At 40.9% G+C, this 20,865-nt stretch overlaps 2 protein-coding genes across 2 annotated transcripts in view; one reads left to right on the top strand and one right to left on the bottom strand.

Moving 5' to 3' along the window:
* The window catches only part of LOC306739579 (adhesion G protein-coupled receptor D2), a gene marked incomplete at its 5' end in the record, with an annotated part of 82,672 nt that extends 81,367 nt beyond the window's left edge, over positions 1–1,305 (top strand). Inside the window, one exon of the mRNA XM_079221600.1 lies at positions 615–1,305. Coding sequence (XP_079077726.1) covers positions 615–752 — 138 coding nt within the window. The 3' untranslated portion in view covers positions 753–1,305. The remainder of the gene's footprint in view (positions 1–614) is intronic.
* Positions 1,306–4,027: 2,722 nt separating this feature from the next.
* nr5a2 (nuclear receptor subfamily 5, group A, member 2) overlaps positions 4,028–20,865 on the bottom strand; it is a 63,326-nt gene continuing 46,488 nt past the window's right edge. Inside the window, exon 7 of the mRNA XM_079220575.1 lies at positions 4,028–4,771. Coding sequence (XP_079076701.1) covers positions 4,524–4,771 — 248 coding nt within the window. The 3' untranslated portion in view covers positions 4,028–4,523. The remainder of the gene's footprint in view (positions 4,772–20,865) is intronic.

The raw sequence follows: 20,865 nt of genomic DNA on the forward strand, positions 1-20,865 counted from the left end.
TTGTGCGGTTGAAGATTGAGACAGCGTGTGCGGAGCTGCTCTTTAAATTTCAACTGCTTTTGATATAAAATTGTTAGAAAACCAAGCTTCAAGATTTTAATTGAAAACCGTAATTCAGGTTCATATTTTCAACCTGGTGAATAAGGTTCGTAATATTCTGCTATTTTATCAATTTAAAAAGACTTGTTTGGTATATAGTTTGAGAACAAGAGGCAAACAAACGATTAACATGAAAATGGTCTGCAAACAAAAGAGTTACAAGCAGCGATGTTCACTGTCATGTAAAGTAAGAGGCTGTATCCTAATGACACACTGTACATACTGTACATGTAAAACAAGGTGTGTCATTCTGTGTCATTCAATCAATTACAGGGACAGTATTTCTAAAGAGGAGCCTTTGGACACATTCAGTGACAAAATGTGCTTTAACAAAACCTTTAAAGATACGATAATTGAGAATACTGCATTCTGTAAATGAACTTTCTCTGAAAACAAAGTAGAACATTTCCCCATCCTCTTGAATCCACCAGTGCATTTTATGTCCTCAGTATTTACTGTTATTAAAGTGTTAGTAGATATTGTTTTCCTAATTTCACTCCCCATCTCCCATCCAGGAGCCTCCTCCCTCAGAGGTCGATGCCTTGCCGGCTGGTTGTAGTCTTCATGTTCCCATGGAGCTGGAGTTCACAGCTTCCTGTTTCCCTCGCAGCCCTGCGCCTCAGAAGAGCTACGGCCTCGTCCACGTGGACTGACCTGGATGTTGATCGTGATTGTAGTTTCATATTGTGATTCTTTTGTATTTGAATTGGTTTTAATCAGTGTTGGTGAAATGTTTTCTTTGTATTAAATCTTCTTTTTCTTTTACAAACGTTCAGCTGTGATTACTGTGGAGATGCAGGAATATTTGGCACATCTGTGTTGCATACCTTATTTTCAGACCTTTTTTAAGTTCCAGTGCATGATAATGAAAGCTAAACGCCTCAATTAGGATTTTGAATCTTAATTTAATTTTCTGAGGTTTCACTCAAAGTTCATTGTTTGTTTGTTTTTATTTGGTATGTTTCTATGTTTTTTATGGTATATTCTCTTTCATGGCTTCACTTGCTGTATATTTGCTTGTGAAAGCGTTACTGTAAATTGTCCAGTAAAGTGTGCGGCAGCACTGCAGTCTGTTACATGAATTAAGTGTGATATTGGATTCAGGTGCACACTTTTATCACAGGCCACCCCCCTTTGTCTCCACTGGTTTCCTGTCACTACTGTCAAACTATCAAATAAAGGCCAGAATGGCATGGGGAAAAAAGATGAAGCAAAACAAGTGAATTCTCATCTGATCTCGTTCCTGCATGTTTTACTAAAATGATATTCAAGCTATTAATTTTTCCCACACAAGGAAAAAATGTATATATATAATGGAACTGGACAGGGTGTGTGTGTGTGTGTGTGTGTGTGTGCGTGCAGGAAGCGAGATTCTGGTGTTGTAAGCATAATAATTATTTATTGAAATATGAGGAAAAATTAATTTAGCCTCAGAGAGACACTCCTCATGAAAAGGGCAGTGATAGGGGCAACTAGAATGTCAGCAGGAGGGGCAAAGTCATGACAAGCAGGAGGAAAATAGCATTTTTGATCCTTTGTGTATCCATGTGTGACATGTGACAGCATCCATGAGCATGTGAATGCACACAGTAGTCATTGTTTGTTGTTAAAGTATGTATCATGTATATACATCTGTGTAGATACTCTTAAGCTGCAGATTGTAAAGCAAACAGTTGGATTTCACACCATTCCCTGTATAACTTCTGACAGCTGAAGTGTCAGAAAAGTGTTTCTCCAAACCTTTACTAAACTTCCTCTCAAGACAAGCTCCTGTTGGGGATTGGAGCCGGATGGCAGCAGTTTAATCCACTATGCAGTTAAAAAATAGGACTTCTGCAGTAAGTCGTGCACGTTATTGATGTGCACGACTGCATGGCCTGCGTGTGGGTCAGAGTTCATCTGTGTGTCATAGGAAGTCCAAGGCAGCTGCAGAAACTAAACACAGAACTTTAAAAGTGGGTGATAAAAGATTGTCTGATCGATAGACACGGTTAATGAGGTGTCAGAAAATGGAGCTCGGGTCCAGGAACTGCTTCTTGACATAAGGGTTTTAAGGGAGTTTTTCTGTACATTGTACATGCCATTGAAAGACTTTTGATCGTTCTATGACTTACAGTAATTGCCAAATGCTGACAGGTAAACAAATAAGCAACCACAGGTTGTTGTGGGAGGCAAGTGTTGGGACATTTTGAAAAAAAGAAGAACAGTAACAACAACTACAGTAAATGTGAAAAACTCCACATGAAAATAAGTTAGGGTGCCACTTTTTAAAGAAAAATTCTACTAAAACAAGTCAGTTTTTTGTTCATTTTGGACGCAATACTAGAAGTCACAGCTCACAGAGGACAGGAATGCAGTCTTTGGTATCAGAGCAAACCAGAAAGAGCAATGATTATGATCAGGTTGAAAAGGAAAGCTGATGTGGCACGAACATCTTTCACACATACTTGCTTAAATACAATGCTCTTTTCAATGTACTGACTTGCATAAACATTTAAAAGACAAAGAAATTGCGTCTGGGTTTTTTTTCTCCTTTTTTTGAAAGGCCATTATTTTTGCTCCAGACCTGCATCACTGAACTACTTGTGGAAACAAAACAAGAACATGCTACAGTAAACAAATTTATTCTGGCACAGACACCTCACGTCATGTAACACAAAGATGGAAACTCAGAGACGCAATAAATTATCTTCATTATTAAGCGTAACCAGTGACATACTGTACATAAAAACAGGTAAAAGCACTGTAAATAAAAAAGAAAAAAGTCTACAAAAAGGTTGAAAGTGAAACGGAATCCTTATACAGCAATGCTTAAGAAACACATGTTTGAATGCCAGCAGACACAGATAGAAATTAATATTTTAAGTGTGATTCCTTTTTGATTTTAGTGTCTCACGACATAATTTAAGTACTGCTCAAAACAAATAAAAAACAAAACACTGTACACACACCAAAGAAAGCAAACCAGAGGGATCTTTTTTTCATTTCGATGTTTTCATTTTTTAGGAAATCATTGCTTTGCAATTTATGCTTCATCACAGTTCTCTCCCATATGACCATATTAATGTAAACACCTGTTGAATTATTCTTTTTTTTATTTTTACAACATTAATACTTTATATATATATTTGTACATATTTTCATTCACATCTGCATGGTTATCTAGCATGGTAATGAAATAAGGCAAGACTCACATAACTGTGACATCAAAAATCTTTTTTTTTTCTCTTATAATACTGATTATTAAGGTTTTTTGTAATTTCCTTCTTCTGTTCTGCAGCAAGCTTTGGTCTTTCCGGACAAAGGCAGGGTCAATCCTTCTCCGTCTTCAGAATCACACTTGTTTGTTCCAGTTGTAGTGAAATAATAAAACAGGAGTTGTTTTTTTTCTTCTTTTTTTTTGCAGGAAAAGGGCTATAAATACAATTGTTTCAGCTGACATTATTAATTGAATTTATTTAACACTGGTCTTTCTGAGGTACATAGTTTAAGATGATTTGGGGTGGTGGAATAAGAAAGAGGAACCACAAGGTGACCATGAGGAGCAAATAACTACCATTTCATGAGAAAAAAAACATTGTAGTATTTTTCTTCTTATCGGCCTATTTATCATTTTGTTCATTAAAGAATCTTCCTTTTTTAGACGTTTATTTGTAAACTGTCAATTCACCCTTTTAATTCAGATCAAGCTGCCGTGGCAGGCATCATATGTGAGTCCAAAGAACAGATGTGAAGGTAGGGAAGAGTCCCTGGCCTGGTTGACTGCTTCTCCATTTGTCTTCACAGTACCAACGACAGCTAAAAGTCGGTTCCAGAGAGAGAGAGAGAGAGAGAGAGAGAGCACACTGGAGGACCGTCGAGCAAAATAAGCCACCACTCTAGCCTCAAAGCTATCTGAAAGATGGACTGTGTTACTCAGTTTCCTCTCTCAGCACAAAAAGCCTCTCACAATGTCACCAGCTCTAAAACACTCAAGGGTTGTTAATTCTTTAAGTTGCAGCCTGCCAGTCTTGATAGTCTGTGCTCGTACAGACGATTAGATCCCATCCGGTGCCAAATGCAGTGTTTGTTTCAAGTGTTTAGTTTTTAGTTTTTTTCCTTTCAGTATTGTCTTTTTTCTTTGTGGTTGAGGAGATGTGGCTGTTCATTCAGACTTTTTTTTTTTTTTTCAATGAAGGGATCCATATGCTGTTTGTGTGTGCACACGATCTGTCTCTATGCATGTGTGTTTGTCCACATCTGTACTCCAAGAGATCAAAATGAGCTTAATGTAGACAAGAGTTGCTCACACTCTCTGCTCTCCATCCACCAGGTCATCACTCAGTCAAGTCTGAGCTGGAGGTTCAGTTATTCAGAGTTTTTGGTGTTTGAGCAAAACTCTCCGGATGTCTGCACAGCTGCATTATGGGTAACGCAGTCCCCTCTTAAGCTCTCTTGGCGTGAAGCATTTCGATGAGCAGGTTGTTGCAGGGCACGTCACCGTTCAGGTGTTTGTAGTAAAGGTATTCTTCAGCCTGCAGGCTGATGGCTCGGATCTCGGGCAGCCGGAGGAGCAGCTGGCCAAACTTGTCTGTTTGCTGCGGGTAGTTGCACATGACGTAGTCCAGCAGCGCTGCGTTGACCTGCTCCTGGACGCTCTCTACCAGGTGGAAGTTCTCCAGGTTCTTCACATCTGCAGAAGCAAGCAAATAAAGAGGTTAGATGAGATGATATTTAAGCACTCTCTGTGAGTGCTGTTGAGAAATACAAGAGTAAAGAGTGGAAAATTATAAAAGAGCCTAAACATAGAAATAATGGCCAAGAATTACAAGCCACCGTGTCTCACACAACATTTGTTCACATACATATAATTCACTCACCATGGTTAAATTGTGTGAATATGAAGTCCTACATTTAGGCTTTTATGTCTCATCTTAACTCAAAGTTTTTTATGGCAGAAACTATAACTCAAGACAGTTTTATAGTGTCACAGTATCCTCATGGAGACACATGGATGGGTCATAATGATTCATATTTCAAAGACAAAAAGCTTGGAATAATTTGTATTCTCAGGGGACAGTGCTACAACGTCATGTTTGGTTGTAGCCTTTTTTTTAACTTTCAAATGAAACGCATGACGAAATATCCCTCCATCCACTTTTCCCCCCTGTTAATCATCTCTGGAGACGGCGATGTAAAGGGAATCAGGTAAAGGCACAAAAAAATGGTTCTCCACCCAAGAGATTCATTCCCCAGGAGTCAATGAATTATGTAGGGCAGAGTTACAGTCATATTAGTACCAGAGATGCTCCTTAACCTAATGCCTTCACCTCGTCTTTTGTATCATAACAAAACAGAATGTAATTATCATTAAAAAATATATATATATATATTCAGTGTTTAAAAGAGCATCAATCTTCGGTGAAACAGTAATCACTTGAACTGCAGGGTACAATAAAAGTGCGGGAATTCATATTGATGGGAAGTCTTTTTTCCCTATTAATTCCTTGTCAAAAATACATTTTGCATCTCTCGACAATCCTACCTTTACGCGCAGCTATAAGCACTTCTCCTTGACAATAATAAGATCACTGGGGGTTTGAACAGATTATTGCAAGACAAGACAAAAATGTGCTAAATGGATAATGGTGAACAAGAACGCCCGGCGTGTACTTGTCATGATTATGAAGCGCAGGGCTGCAGAATATTTAATCAGATAGTAGCGATGTGTGTGCATGTGTGATCTTTTATTAATCTGTTTGACCCCAGGTTGAGTGTGCTCACAGTGGGCTAATGTGGAATGACATAGTCCCTGTGTCTAGTTGACACCTCCAGACCAACACATACACACCAACCCACACTAAAATATACCATCTTTAACGCTAAAGGTCTGCCTTTCTCTCTCTCACACACACACACACACACACACACACACACACACACACACACACACACACACACACACACACACACACAGACACTAATCCATGGAAATACACATAATATTTCTCACATGGTACCCCCTTCCCACACTCACACACACTCCATCCACCCACCCAGAGCATTAGGAGGAAAGAGGGGGAGATAAATCAGCAGCTAATGAGGTCTAGAGAATGAGAAGCAGGTCCTTGAAGGCACTTCCATCTATGATGCACTCTACCATGCGATTACAATATGTATGTGAGTGTGTGTGTGTGTGTGTCTGTCTGTTTGTGCCGGTGTTGCCTGTGTATGTGTGAGCTGGCGTGTAGCATATGCGTGATCATCGTGACCTCTGGGTGACACGGTGGGGGCTAAATAAGGCCAAGAGGAGGGCAGGAAAAGGGGGGTTGGGGGTGCGGTCGGTGACAAAGAAGGCTCCAAACAAACATGGCATGTGCTTTTTCCTGCTGTCACTCAGCTGTCTGACCCCCTATCAGACTCCTGAACCGGCTTTCACGCCAACAACACCTCCAAGACGCATTGATATAGCCTTACATAAGCTAACCCAGTGGAGTGAGGGCTTTAGGCTTTAACACATAGGCGTCCTACGCAGGTCAACAAGATGTTGTTCTTGTATGCACAATAAACAAAATGTCGCAAATACATGGAAATAAAAGTTTCTGAGTTGCTCAAAAAGTATTTTTTAAAAAGAGTCCACAACCCTCCACTGCCCTGTCCTTCACCCCTTATTTTTACTTTATTTAGATTTGTTCTACTATTAACTTCCCCTAAATACTGTACTCAAAGCATAGTCATTTGAGTTTAAACCTGGAATTAATATATACAATACCTATCATTTGTTCAGTTTTTAATTGTGAATACAATTCCTTATTAGTTGTTTAAACCCCCAACAGAATACTCCAGTGTCTGAGTGTCTCAGTTACAGCCCTGGTCATTTTTGGAGTACAATATGTGTTGGTTTGAGAAATTATTTCTGCCATACAATTATTATATTTTTTATGAGATGGTCAAACCACTGATTAATAGCATATAATATATACAATGTGTAATGGAATCTGATACAAAAAGGCCAAGTTACCTCTGCTGTAACATCTCATGCTGCAATATAATCAATTCAGCAACGTCAGAGTCAACATGTCAAGGTAAACCCGGATTACAACAAAAAAACATATGAGGGGTTTCCTCAGAAAGATTTTGACTGTGTTTGTGTGTGGCGCAAGAGTGTGTGTATATGCATGTAGAGGAGAGTTTAATGGCTGTATGTGTAGGGGGGGGGGACTACAAGCTAATTAGTGGAAAGTGAGGCAAAATAATAGCATTTTAATTGCTAATTATTACCAGAGTCCATTTAAAAAAAAAGAAGAAAAATGAGACCTCCGGAAAAAAGAAAAAGCCCAAATGACAATAGTTCGATACCTACTCCAACTATACTACGCTACTTACTAATAAATAACAATAAATACAAAAACACTAAGGTTGATGGGACATGTTGCCTAATATTTAGTTGCTAATCGCATCAGAAAAGTGCTATGATTCTAATTTACTGATCATTAAAGGCAGGAGAGGGCTGAAGGAGAGACAAGGGTTGGGGCGAAAAAACAACCAAAAGAAACAATTGATCAATGATTCCCAGACAGTGTCAGGTCGGAACATTAAGTGTGGTAAGCGCTCCCCCTAGCTCCCCCCCCACACACACACACACACACACACACACACACACACACACACACACACACACACACACGCACCCTCCCCCCCACCTCCACCCTTCGCTTTCCATCTCATTGTTCAGTCACTGTGGGACTAATTATCAACTTTTTTTCACATAAAACAGCCACAGCTCGTTGCAGCGCCGTGTCTGAATACTCAAATGGAAACCCTGAGGTCCCGCAGAATACATTGTTTCTTTTGACGGGCGATCATGCTGAAGCCAACGACCACACACACACACACACACACACACACACACACACACACACACACACACACACACACACATATCCATTCTCTCTATCACAGAGCCCCTGAAATCACTGCTGTGCTTTTTAATTAGACAAGATTTGCTCTGTGCTGTGAATGCATGTATGTGTGTGTGTGTGTGTGTGTGTGTGTGTGTGTGTGTGTGTGTGTGTGTGTGTGTGTGTGTGTGTCCGCTTGTGCTTTTCACTCTTTCGCAGCCCCTTGCAATCCACCTGCTCCAGGGATACATACAGCATTTAGACACACTGCACATTCACTCGTGTAAATACTCGTTCCATTACTACACTCTGATCTCACTGATGCCTCACAGACTGGAAACTGTGGTGTGCAAAAACTCTGACCAGAATTTCTTAAAAAAAAACATCATTTGGTGTCAAAGTTCAAGCAAACATGCATCACTCTGTGTATGACATTAAGAAGCTAAAGCATATTGAACTGTGCAGTAGGGCAGCCTGCTATATCCTAGGAGAGTAAAACCTGACACTTGAGTCAAATTGTAATAACAGGAGGGGTGAAAAAGATCAGAAAAGGCTGATTATGTGTTGTGCTCATAAATGATCATTTGCTACATTTGGATTTAAACTATATTTGCTTAAATTTGATCAGTTAGAACACCTTTTGTGAAGACAAAAATGCATTGCAGTTATTGGATAAACTCATGTGGTATGAGTCATTCACCTGACATGTCAGACATACCTTCTACTATCTCCACACTTTACTATCCCTTTACTATCTCCACATTTTCCATCATGCTATTTCGTCATCACACTATCACCCATTTCCAGTCATGTCGTCTTGCCATCATGTGGTACATGGCAAAATAACACCATGGACACCTCTCACAGTACACTTTTAGTGCCCCAATCAATGAACCAGTCACATGCTGCCAAGTCATTGTGCCTTTCAAACTTCACAACATATGTTTCCTGCCTAGTCCAAAAACAACACGTAAAACTCTTGCGTCATAAACAGTTATTGAGTCAAGTGCTGTCAGTAAACTTGGCCAATTAAACGTGAGTGAAAGACAAACTGGTCACTTCCTGTATAAGCGGGAATTGGGGGCGCCTGCTCTTCCAATAGGGACTTTCATGGGCGTTTATATGAGCCAAAACGATCAAAGCTGACGCACCTTTTACTACGGCAGCGGTGCTTCAAAGAACGAGGAGTTGTCCAGGCCAAGTCCTCTTTATTGCACCTTACTGGATTGTTATCAAGTCAACAATGTCAACTGCTACTTTATTCATTATTAATCTGCCTCACAGCTCTGCTCCAATCAGAGACAGAGGCGTTGAAAGAGCAGAAACCAATAACCTTTGACTCTGTGTGGGTTGACGGGACAAAGTGAGGACTATCGACTGCCCACAATAAGCTAGATGCAGAGCTGTGTGTTCACTTGGGGAATTACGCTGTGTGAGTGTGTATGAGTGTGGTGTTAAAAAACAGGGCAGCAAGGCCAATCAAAGCAAATAAGGTTCACGGGGCAAGGGGCAATGGCCGCATGGTTAACGGCATCACTTAGGCTATAATCTGAGTCACGGTGCACTGCTGGGCTTTGTATTGGAGAGAATTAACCTCCTTTTCCCCCATTTTACCCTCAAACCACAATCAAGTCATGAAGTACACAAACTTGCATTCACACAACAGCTACACACACACACACACACACACACACGCACACACACAGCAGCTCACATCAATATTCCACTGACAGCATTTCACATGGAAGTGTGTGTCTGTTTTTTTCCTCTACACAAGACTCTGCTTCCCTCATCTATCTAAGCTTGCCAGCAAACAAGTTTCCCTTCTCCCCGGAGATCTCAGCTTCCTTGTTTTCCTCCAAGTCCCATTTGGGGAATTCCCTTTCTCAGATACAACGCCTCCATGTTCGAGGCGAATAAAAAAATAAAGGGGGTGTAAACTGATGTTGATTGCTCCTTAACATTAAATGGTTGTTCTTTGAGACTTGATACACCAAAGGCTAAAATGATAACTAGCATCATACAGTGATCACAGGAGGCAAGAAGAGGATGTATCAGCTGAATGTTGATCTCTAATAACAATCGATTGAAGCACAGACCAACACTGCTACATGCTGCAAAACATAACTGTTTGTAGATGCAGGGTTAAAAAGCCAGATCTAGACAAAGTGAGATGTGATAATCATTTAAATATGGGGGATAACGGTGCACACTTTCTAATTATCTTATTATTCATGATGCTGTACTCATTTGTATATATGAAAAGTGACATATGAAGAGTTCTCAAATCTGCTCACCAAGCCGATCATTATGTGGAGTGGGTTGCCATATCATAAATTGATAATTGAGATATAAGGTTAGGCTTGGATTGACAATGAAACACCTCATCCACATTATTCCACACATTTTTCCTTGTGACATATAGACTGCATTTAATTATATTGTGATTTGGGGTTAAATGTAATATCAGCATATTTTGCATTCTGGTTTTTGCTTCTCCACATTAATGTACATATATTGTAGCAACAACAACATACTGAACATATACCTCTTGGTGGACAGTTTTATCTGAGCATACGGAGCACCTATCGGTCGTAGCTAATTTGGAGATTTCTTTTCTTCAGTATCTAATGAAGTGAAAGGATCTCAACAAGTATCTTTTACACTCAGTAACTGTTTAATAATTTAACAAAGACCTTATCAAGCCCCAAATAGTGACCCATTATCTTGAAAAGTAACCCTTGGTTTCAACAGCATAGAGTGATATACTGAAGCTACATGCCCTCAAGCTAACATAGGGCCCAGTGTCCAGAGGCCAAATATCCTCTGCGCTAACAATGCATAATATCAACTGTCTCACAGTTCCTGGAAACCTGTGGCCACCAATGAGGACGGGCTATTGTCAGTGTGTTAGAATAAAGCATGAAGGCTCAATTTGCTCTCCGACTCATCAACCCCTCCCTTCAGCCACTCAGGGGGCCAAACGCCATGCGGCTATGAAAGACAATTACGTAGGCGCGGTCCAGTTGGGGATAAATTAAGTCAAATCTTAACCTCCTCCGACAACATTGCTATTGTTGTTAAGCTACACGGGTAGTGGCTGGTTCAGTCCTGTCGCCCAAGGACGGGTCGGCGGGCTCGTCGGGGCGATGGAGAGAGGTCGAGAGATATTGAGAGGAAAGGAAAAGTGCCTTAGGTCCCATAAAATAAACAAGAGAAAAGGCGCTCCCAGCAGGAAGAAGACCAGCTTACCTCATTGACTATGCTGGCTGGAAGGTACAGGGGGTTTATCCTGAGGTGAAGGGGAAAACAAATGTACATCCTGTATCTCTAGGTCCTCTGTTTAGCTGTGGTATTATAGACTTGAAGGCCTTCAACAGATGGACACAGCCAGGGTGGATAATATCAGTGGGAATACATATGAAAGGGGTAGTTCAGACTTTTTGACATAGGGTGGTATGTGTTACTCTACTTTAATGGTGGTAAGTATTTGCTGTCATAAGAATGCAAATAAGTTGCTACAATTAGTCTATTGAGCGATTAGTTGATCTCTTACTAAGCAGAATAGCCAATATTTTCTGGTTCCAGCTTCTCACATGTCAAGAGTTCAATGATTTTTCTGTTTTGGGGCTTAACATATTTTGTATCTCCTGCTGTTCATGTTATCAAGCTGCATACTCACCGTGATACAAATAATATTGCTAGGGAGAAAAAAATATCTCATTGTCTCAGCATTATGAAAATGTATTTGCCAGAGGGATACTAAGAGATTTGAATCAGCAATGCTCTGTGGTCCCTCTGGTCCCCCCCTCTGGTCCCCCCCACCCAAACCCCTCTGTTTCGTGTTGTCCCTTTCTTTAGTCCCCCTGGAGGCTGAACCAAACGCCTTTCAATGAGCCGACCACGGACGGCGCAGTGCACCCACAGGTCCCCGCTCTTTCACCTTGCTAATGCCATCTGGATTTCACAGACAGTTTATCCCCCCTCACCAAAACAGCTCCCACCCAGTCACGTAGCTATATGCAGCTAATGACGCTAACGCTTGACTGACAGGCTCAAATCTAATGGACAACAATCCAGAAGATAAATCACTGTTTGGTGTAATCTGAGGTAATGGAGCAGTGCAATGGAACAAAAATAAAAATGTAATGAATTAGGAATCAATATGGCTGTACCTGTGTGGGGACCTTTCAGGGTCCTCTGGACTTTACCCCCCACTTCATTTGTACCTGTCAGCACCAGTAGATGCAGACGCAACACATAATGTGTGTGTGTAGTTGCTGTCTCTTTCTATCAATGCATGCGTGTGAACCTCGTTTACATTCAGTGCACTTTTGCACCCCTTGGCTAATTACACACCGGGTTTGTTTGGTGGTGGAGGGAAAGCGTTGGGGAGTGGAGGGGCATGTCAACCTTTCTTGTTTATGATAAAGTGACAGAAAATCATTGGGGGGTCAAGTACCCCCCTCCATCGCCCCAAAAACTCCTACAGCAGTACAGAAGGTGCCTGGTGTGGGAAGCCTCCTCTTTAATGAGACCATTAAAGGGCCCGTCTCCCCGTCAATAGATTTCTCTCATTCTTTCTCTGACAAATTTGAATTAATAATTCAGTGCCAAGCGCCTGGGGATGTATATTTTCAGCATGAAGGACAGTTAATCCATAGCGTCATTCCCCCCTCTCTCTCTCACTCCTTTCTCTCTTCTCTTGCACTCTCTCGTTTTAAATCCACCCCACTCTCTCCCTCGTCTTGTGCTTCGTTCTTGTTTGATGATCGAAGCCAGCAGGTAGAGTGCGGACTAAAGAGTGTGCAGAATGTTTTCCACACCTTTTCAACTTATTTGCTCTCTGTGTGATTTTGTATCCCTTGTCATGGGACAAGTGGAGTCAACTTAACTGCAAATTGGACTTTAATTTATTCAAATGTATTGGGTGGCGGTGTCCGTTCTGTCCTCCACCTCACGTCTAATGTAAGATGGCATGTTTGCACGCTGCCTCTCAAAGCTGGAGTTGATTTGGTGAACTGGGGTTTTCCTGAATGTTTCTTCTGTGCCAAATGTAAGGACTTTCAAATACACATCATAAGGGAATTAAAGGAAATTAATGACACTAGTTTGATTAAAAAAATGAAATGTTGTGGAGTTTGTTGGGTGTATTATTAGCACAATTTCTAACTACAAAAGTACAAAAAACAGAAAGCAAAAAACTGAACAAGAGATGGTTAGATCCTGGATGTTTTAATTTCCTAAGGATTGTGATGTTTTTTGAGGCATTGGAAAAAAACGGCAATGAAGAAGAAGAAGAAGAAGAAGAAGAAGAAGAAGAAGAAGAAGAAGAAGAAGAAGAAGAAGAAGAAGATTATTAATCATTCGATTTTATCAGATCTTTGTTTGTGGGCAGTTGTAAAGTTGTTAAGTTTCAGTCATCACCGAGCACTCTGAGAATTTACAGGCTTGCAGTCATGCCAATAGTAGCTATGGATGTCAGTGCCAGGTGGCACTAAAGTACAACTTTATTGTCTGAGGCAGCATGCATAGGCCGGGTCTGGCAGGGTCTTTTCATTACACAACATTTATAATTCTGATGATGTGTGTGCAAAGAAGTGCTTGTGTTTCAACACAAATGTTAAAGCAGCTCTAAAGTTTTACACCACCGTGTTGGTTTTTCCCATTTTTATAATGCAGTACAAGGAATAGCTATGCTCAACATGTATGTCTCATTGTGTAAGACGGTAGACACACAGGGCTTTGTTGCTTAAAATATCCTTCAGCACAAGAACGAAGAGACAAGAAAGGAGCTATGATGGTTCAGGAGTGGGGGTCACAGAGAGGGTGCGGGGCTCAAAGTAGAGAGAGAGAGAGAGAGAGAGAGAGAGAGAGAGAGAGAGAGAGAGAGAGAGAAGGCTGGGAGCAGAAGAGACAGCGAGCACCTGTTGGATCATCTGTGCTTTAAAACGTTTAATCACTGTCTCTGGTTACGCGTGCACGCATGCCACAGCATGCACACACACACACACACACACACACACACACACACACACACACACACACACACACACACACACCTTAAAGCTCCGCTATTCTCTGCCAGAAGTATCTCGTAACCACATTGTCCAAAGACAAGCATGCACACACAGAAGCTCAAAGAGCAAAGGGAAGAGGGTGTATAATCGTACAGCAGCCACCTGACTACCATATAGCTTACCACCACCAGTTTAAACACGCACTGTACACATTCAAACAGTATCACAATGGCTGACCACCAATATGCCAGACATTTCTATGATGCCAGTGAGCTTCATTTGTGATATCAGGGCAGTGTGAAAGTATAGGATTATTTTTACTTACTGTACTGTAATCGTCAGTATTTCTGTCAGGGATCAGTGAATATCGTTGAAAATTGAAAGTTGCATGCTTACAACAAGAATTGCGTTCAAATAGATCGGGAGGAATTCTAAATGGGCATTGCGTTTTTTTCATATAAGTTTTATTTTATTTTGCTCAACTAGTAGGCTACAGCTCTGAGTTTATTTCATTCCTTTGTCTTTTACATTACTCTTGTAATGATTGTCCAATGAGTAACACTAACGACACATCATGAGCTACAGTGGCCATAAATGTCTTGTCATAAAGATTTATTTTTGCTGCGGAAACAACAGTCGCAGCACTAATTCTGTTGCTCCCACTGATTGACGGAGTGAAGCCATTCACATTTACAACTTCACAAATGATTGACAAAGTGAGTGTTTAAAGCTAGAGGTCCATCTGATTGCATATTTATTTTTGAACATTTGACCTGTGATACGCTTGAAGACTGTCTTAAGCGTATCGCAGGTCACTATAAATAAATATATATATATATATATATATATATATATATATATATATATATATATATATATATTGACAGTGGCCTGTTAAGCCTTTTCTGCTGGCCTAAACAGAATCACAAAGTTATAGCTATTTTATAATTTAATTGTTTTTCACAAATACACTACATGTATTATAATTATTTTCCCCTGTTAGCTTTTCTCATTGCACAGCTCCTGCACAGCTCATTGCACAGCTCCTGCACAGCTCCAGCTCCGCGGGGGGCAGCTGCGGCTGATTGAAAGCACAGGTACAAAATCCACGGCCCGCCACTGAAATACTATATATATATATATATATATATGTACGTGTTGGTCAGGGGAAAAAGTAACGAAATACACTTATTGTAAAATGTTTCATCTATAATAACTGATTTAAGTGACACACCATAATATTTGGGACCTGAACCGTAGGGGCGCGCTGGGTCTGTCGAACATGCTTATGCCAACATGATCACGGTGGGTCCTCCGGGACCAACTTTTAACTTTAGTATGGTGCGTTAGCTGAGCAGACTTCGCTGTGCCGGACAGAAAAGTGAGGACAACAACACACTGACTGGACTCTCCAGACTAGAATGTCAACAGCCACATCATTGCGTAACAACGTAGTTGCATGTGCGCCCTTCGTAGTGTGTAAAAACCGTGCAGTCTCTCCTTTACTGCAAAATGTGTGTATGAGTGGCTGCAAGTGCTGTGGAGTTTATATTGTTTCTACGTATGTTTTATTCTACTATTATTTCTAAAGGACTTTTCAGGCACTGTTGTGTCCATTTTTTGTTTTATTTATTGACCATCCTTTTGGTATGATTAATACCATATATTCATAATTGAGAATCACTTGTATTTATGCACAGACTGCAAAGTACTTTTTTTCATTTTTTGCCACACTGAAAGTTGACATTAATGCCATCTACTTTGTTAACTATATATATGTTGTTTAATTTAGAAGTTGTATAATATGTTTTTTAATGCAATGTAGTAACGTTTACTTAGAGTAACTGTTAACTTTTACATAGTACAGTTTTTACAGAAATGTTATTACTCTTACTTGAGTAATATATATTTAAAGTAACGGTACTTTTACTTGAGTACTATACTATAGTATTGTTTCCACCTCTTGTGTGCATGTGTGTTTGTGTTTATTGTTGCGTGTGTGAAGCCGAGGGCTTCCTAGAGCAAGACAAGGAAAGAAAAAGCAACCAAGACAGAGTGATCACTGGTTGAGCGAGCTATGTTTGGAGGGTTGTGTAAGTCTTTGCTGATGTTTTTATGTAATTTTTAGGTAAGGTCAAGGCAGGCAGTCTGATCAATATGGTGCATGGTGTTTTTTAGCCATACACACATAAACAAATTATATCCCATGGCGTTAAAGTTATTTTTTTAATATAAATTGAATGACAGATAAATCCCAATCGGTCGACGGTTTTGCAAGGTTCAGATTTAAAACAGTAGATGGCATGGTGAGCCCTTGAAATGTCAACATTAACATCAGCATTGATGTGTTTCATCACAGGTTTAAGTGTGCAGGACCTCTTTTTAAAAGTCCCCTGAACTGAATAGGTCACGTGAAATCACCGCCAGGGAGTAGATAGTCTCCAGTCAAATCATTCAAATCAAGAGTGGGATTTTCCAATGTATACACAATTTGTACTCTGAGTCTGTTTTCTTCGACTAATGTGAGCCGGTTCTCTGCAGGGCCCCGGATAGCCCAGGCCTGTCCTCCCTACCCCAAACAGGAATCCCTTAGCATCTAATTGGAGAGGAGTAGTAACCTAGCTAGCACAGCGCTGGGACTCAAAACTGCAGCCACTGAGAATGCATTAGCATTAGCATTGCAGCGAACCGACAGGTACATAATGATAACCTCAAGCTCTGGCCGCTGGGAGCGCCTGTTCTCACACACACACACACCGGTACACACTCTCTGCCCCCGTCTTCTCCTTTACACGCAGTCACGTAAACAAGCTAGTGTAATGCAGCCCCAGCGGAGGACTGCTCGGCGATCAGGGCAAGAGGTGTGGGGGGAGGGGGAGGAAAATCTGTTGCTGACGTTCGGCTGAAAAGTGTGTGTAATGAACTTGAGTTCCATTGATCGGGACTGAGAGTACAGGACCGGGGGCTGTTTGTCCCAGAAGGGCTGCCGTACCAGGGCTCGCTAGCTCCTCATAAATGTTTGAGAGGCCTCAGCCGCTCGAGAGCCACGCTACCTGGGTTACAGCCCGCACACATCCACGTTGTTGCTGATGATGGATGGATAGTCGGTGGTGGTGGTTGAAGGGATCGATCATCATTTTAGCTTGATGACATTACGGTATACAGTATGAGTGTTTTTGTGGCTGAGAACGGGAGGTGTGTTGACGGCTGTTCAAAGAGATTCATGAAAAGTGTAGATATTTTATTCTAGTTTTTCAATAAAAAAACTTCCCTCCCTGTCATAAATTCACACTTTCAAATCTCTGTCCAGGTGCAAACATTGATATTTGCAAGCATGTGTTAATTTGTTTGGCGAGCTATACTTTCCTATGCTGTACCCCTAAGCTCTTAGGCCCTCAACTGCCCCCTGAAATCCCCATTATGCTGTACACAGGATTTATATAACTGCAGATATCACTTAGAAAACACCTGACGTGCCGGGCGGACCGTCCGCGCCGCCTTTTGACTGCTAAGTACCAGCTGGCGGGAGGTCCTCTGCGTTATGCAGCCGGTAATAAAAGTTGAACATTGATTTTCTGTAGCAGCTTGTAACTGTTAATGTTGAGACATCAATAGCAAAAGCAAAGCGCTGGTGCCTTAATAGGAGACCGAGTATGTGGAGGGCGCGAGCAGAGGCGGACTCTAAATCACAGAATCTATCCCTGCCGATCGATAGGACAGTAACTGCAAGTGTCCCTCTGCTTTCCTAATGTTTTATAATAAACTGACAGCCTGTAATAAGGCCAAGGGAGAGGGAGAATGAGAGGGGGAAGAGGGGGTAGATGGAGGGCAACAGTTTCTCCATAGCTTACCCATCTTAAATCACACCACATGGGAGTGCAGGAGCAGAGGAGGAGGCAGAACAGAGGAAAAGGTGTTTTCTTTCGTGAAAAAAAAAACTTTTACAGGAGCATTTGTCTGGTTGTGCTCACTGCTACGGTAGTTAGTGAGTGTATTGATGGAGGGGAGGAGAAGTTTAAGGGATATGTCCTGTATTGCTTCGACGGGGCAGTGAGTTAAAGTGTGTATTAAATCCAACTGCCACCTTGCAGATGGTAGCTGGGCTGCACGTGTTGTCACTGGGTGTGGATAGTGCTGAAATTAATAAAAGGATTACAACTCTTGTAATACTACGGTACTTGTTGAAACAGCACTCTGTTGTGATGAAGTTGCATGCTTTGGATTCATAGTAGTGTACTTGAGCAGTGATAAAGACTATGTTCTGTTACTTCCTTGTATGTTAGCTCATTATACAGTTATTCTAATAAGAATGTTTTCTTGAGGTTACATTGGAAATTGAATATTTGAATACCAGGTCTCTTTTTTTTTACCTTCACCGCATTTGAGCCATGAAAAAAACGATGAAACATAACAAATATGCCTATTTATTCCTTTGTGGTAAGATTCACATCATACAAATGTCCAAATGTAGACAATTCAACATTTTGAAGGCTATGCTGTGCTTTCACTTTAAGGTTTCTCTGGACTATTGAAAATAGTAGTTGAGGTCACTACTAGCCCAAAATATGGTTATATGAGTATTTAATTCCCATAAATATATCTCATTATCTTACTCATTCAGTCATTATAGGACAACACTCTCCGCCATGACAAACAGCAATGATGTGGCTTTGTTTGTTGTATCACTCAATTGTTTGTTTCTAGTGTCTATCAATTTATAACTCTCCAAGTAAACATAGGGCCCCTATTATGTTTCTTTACTCTCTGATAACAGATATGTTTGAACCAGATAAAGAACAATGTCAACAACCTCACCATATAAATCCTTGTAAGAATGTGATAAGACCTAAAAAAAAAAAGAGAAGAAAAAAAGGCAAGCTTGAGCTGTAAATTGGAAAGATCTGGGAAATGTCAAAATCCATCAGAAAACTGTAACGTATATCAGGCAAGATGTATAAGGCGAAGGCTAAAGAGGGATCAGGTCAAGGGTGAAAGGGGATCCTCAATATCCCCACCATCACAACTCACCCCAACTGCTGCTTAATGGCAACAGCCTGCAGTATTGCCAGGTAATAGTGGTAGGCTGGAGACCTGGAGCTTTTATTGCTTGATAAAGTCTGAAAGCCTTTTAGGCAGCCTCATTACATGGAATTCCCTACAAAGTGGCGGCCGGCATCAGGAGCTGACTGCACACCATGTCAGATTTCTTAGGCTAAAATTAACAGAAAATAAGCGGAAGTATTAGGTTCATTGCTTCAGGGCACACTCCCAACTGCTCCTGATGAGATGAAAGAAAATGAAAGAAAAGTCGGGACACTCAAACATGATTAGCTGGGTTTGGCTCTTCTGCCGGTGACAACATTTGAGCAAATATTTTGTGTCTGTGTCCTGCGTCACATGGATGCCCGAGGGCGGCTGATGGGGGCTTGAAAAGATTTGTTTGTTTGAAAAACTGAGAGTCCAATACTTGTCAATCAGCACATGTTTGCCGAGCACTTCACAAGTTTCCAAACAGAGTGATGAAAAAGCACTAGATGCAGTCACTCGGTGCATGGAATGCACTTTATGAACCATGTACTACATATATAGTGTTAGTCCAACTGCAATCACTGCTACTTTATTTCCCATTACTGCTGTCATCGCGCCAATCCAGTTCCTGTAATTTGTGGCATATGGAAACATTAGTCAAACATAGGGGCTGCGTGCCATACATGCTATGAAGCAGTATTTGTGCCACTTTTCACACACGTGTCTAACAGTATCTGGGTATATTTTTGTATGATCATGGGTGTGGGTAAATATGAAATGTTAAAATTAAATTTCAGCAAAGGCATTTGAAATGTCTGTAAAACCTGTGTATCTTCTTCAAGTCTAGTGTCTTCACGCGTGAATTTATCTCAGAACTTGAGGTAGTTGCACTATTTACTATTGTAAATAGTCAAAGTTACTCCCTAGTAGCAGTCTTGGGGGATATAGAGGTTTGTAGTCATTTTTTTACATCTGTGATTTCTGCTGTTTCTTATAGTTAAATATGCTTTATTTTATTTGTTTCCTGGTCCCTCTTGAGAGCAGGAAAAGACACATTTTATGTTGAGTAAGCCAGAGCAATCCATACACACACTAACCGTACCTTTATACATGTATTGATCAGGTCAAATGTACGGATGATGAGCCATTCTGTTGCCTTACAGCCCTGTAAAAAGGGTCCTACAAAACCAGCAGCTCAAAAAGATGAAAAAAGTCCCAATTATGTTGCTTTTAATTAAGTTGTGAAGTGTCATTTTTGTTCCATGATGCTCCATGATTTGGCCCATTCCTTAGTCTCAATGGGTATACATATTGAACCGCCGCTGCATCACAATATTAATCAATCCCCGACCAAATTCTAAATGATTTGGTTCGTTTCAGGAAATGAATATTGGCCAAGCCATATGAGGGAGCGGGCGGGTGGTGTGCATAAATTAGCCAGCTTACTTGCTCACTTGCTCGCTGGCCAGGGATCAGGGCATTGATTCTGAGCAGCCTCGGCTGTTGCTTAATTAGGACGTACCTGTCTGGGAATTACTTCTTTATTTTTTCTCTCATTGCGTGGAGAAACAAATATGATACAGAGAGAGAGAGAGAAAGAGAGAGAGAGAGAGAGAGAGAGAGAGAGAGAGAGAGAGAGAGTAAGAAAGCAAGAGTAATTGTGTTTTTTCATCAAGGTCAATCACGTTTGCTGTGTTTGTGTTGTTGTCAGCAGATTGGTGTCTGACCTCGTGGTGCACAGAACCTGTCTTTGGTGTGTGGCGCACTCAACATGCTAATGAACGATCCCGGCTTAGATTAAAGGTGGGGAAGGGGCTGAGAAGTATAGGAATGGAAAG

Source organism: Taurulus bubalis (assembly GCF_910589615.1).
Source record: "Taurulus bubalis genome assembly, chromosome: 7".
Lineage (NCBI taxonomy): Eukaryota > Metazoa > Chordata > Actinopteri > Perciformes > Cottidae > Taurulus > Taurulus bubalis.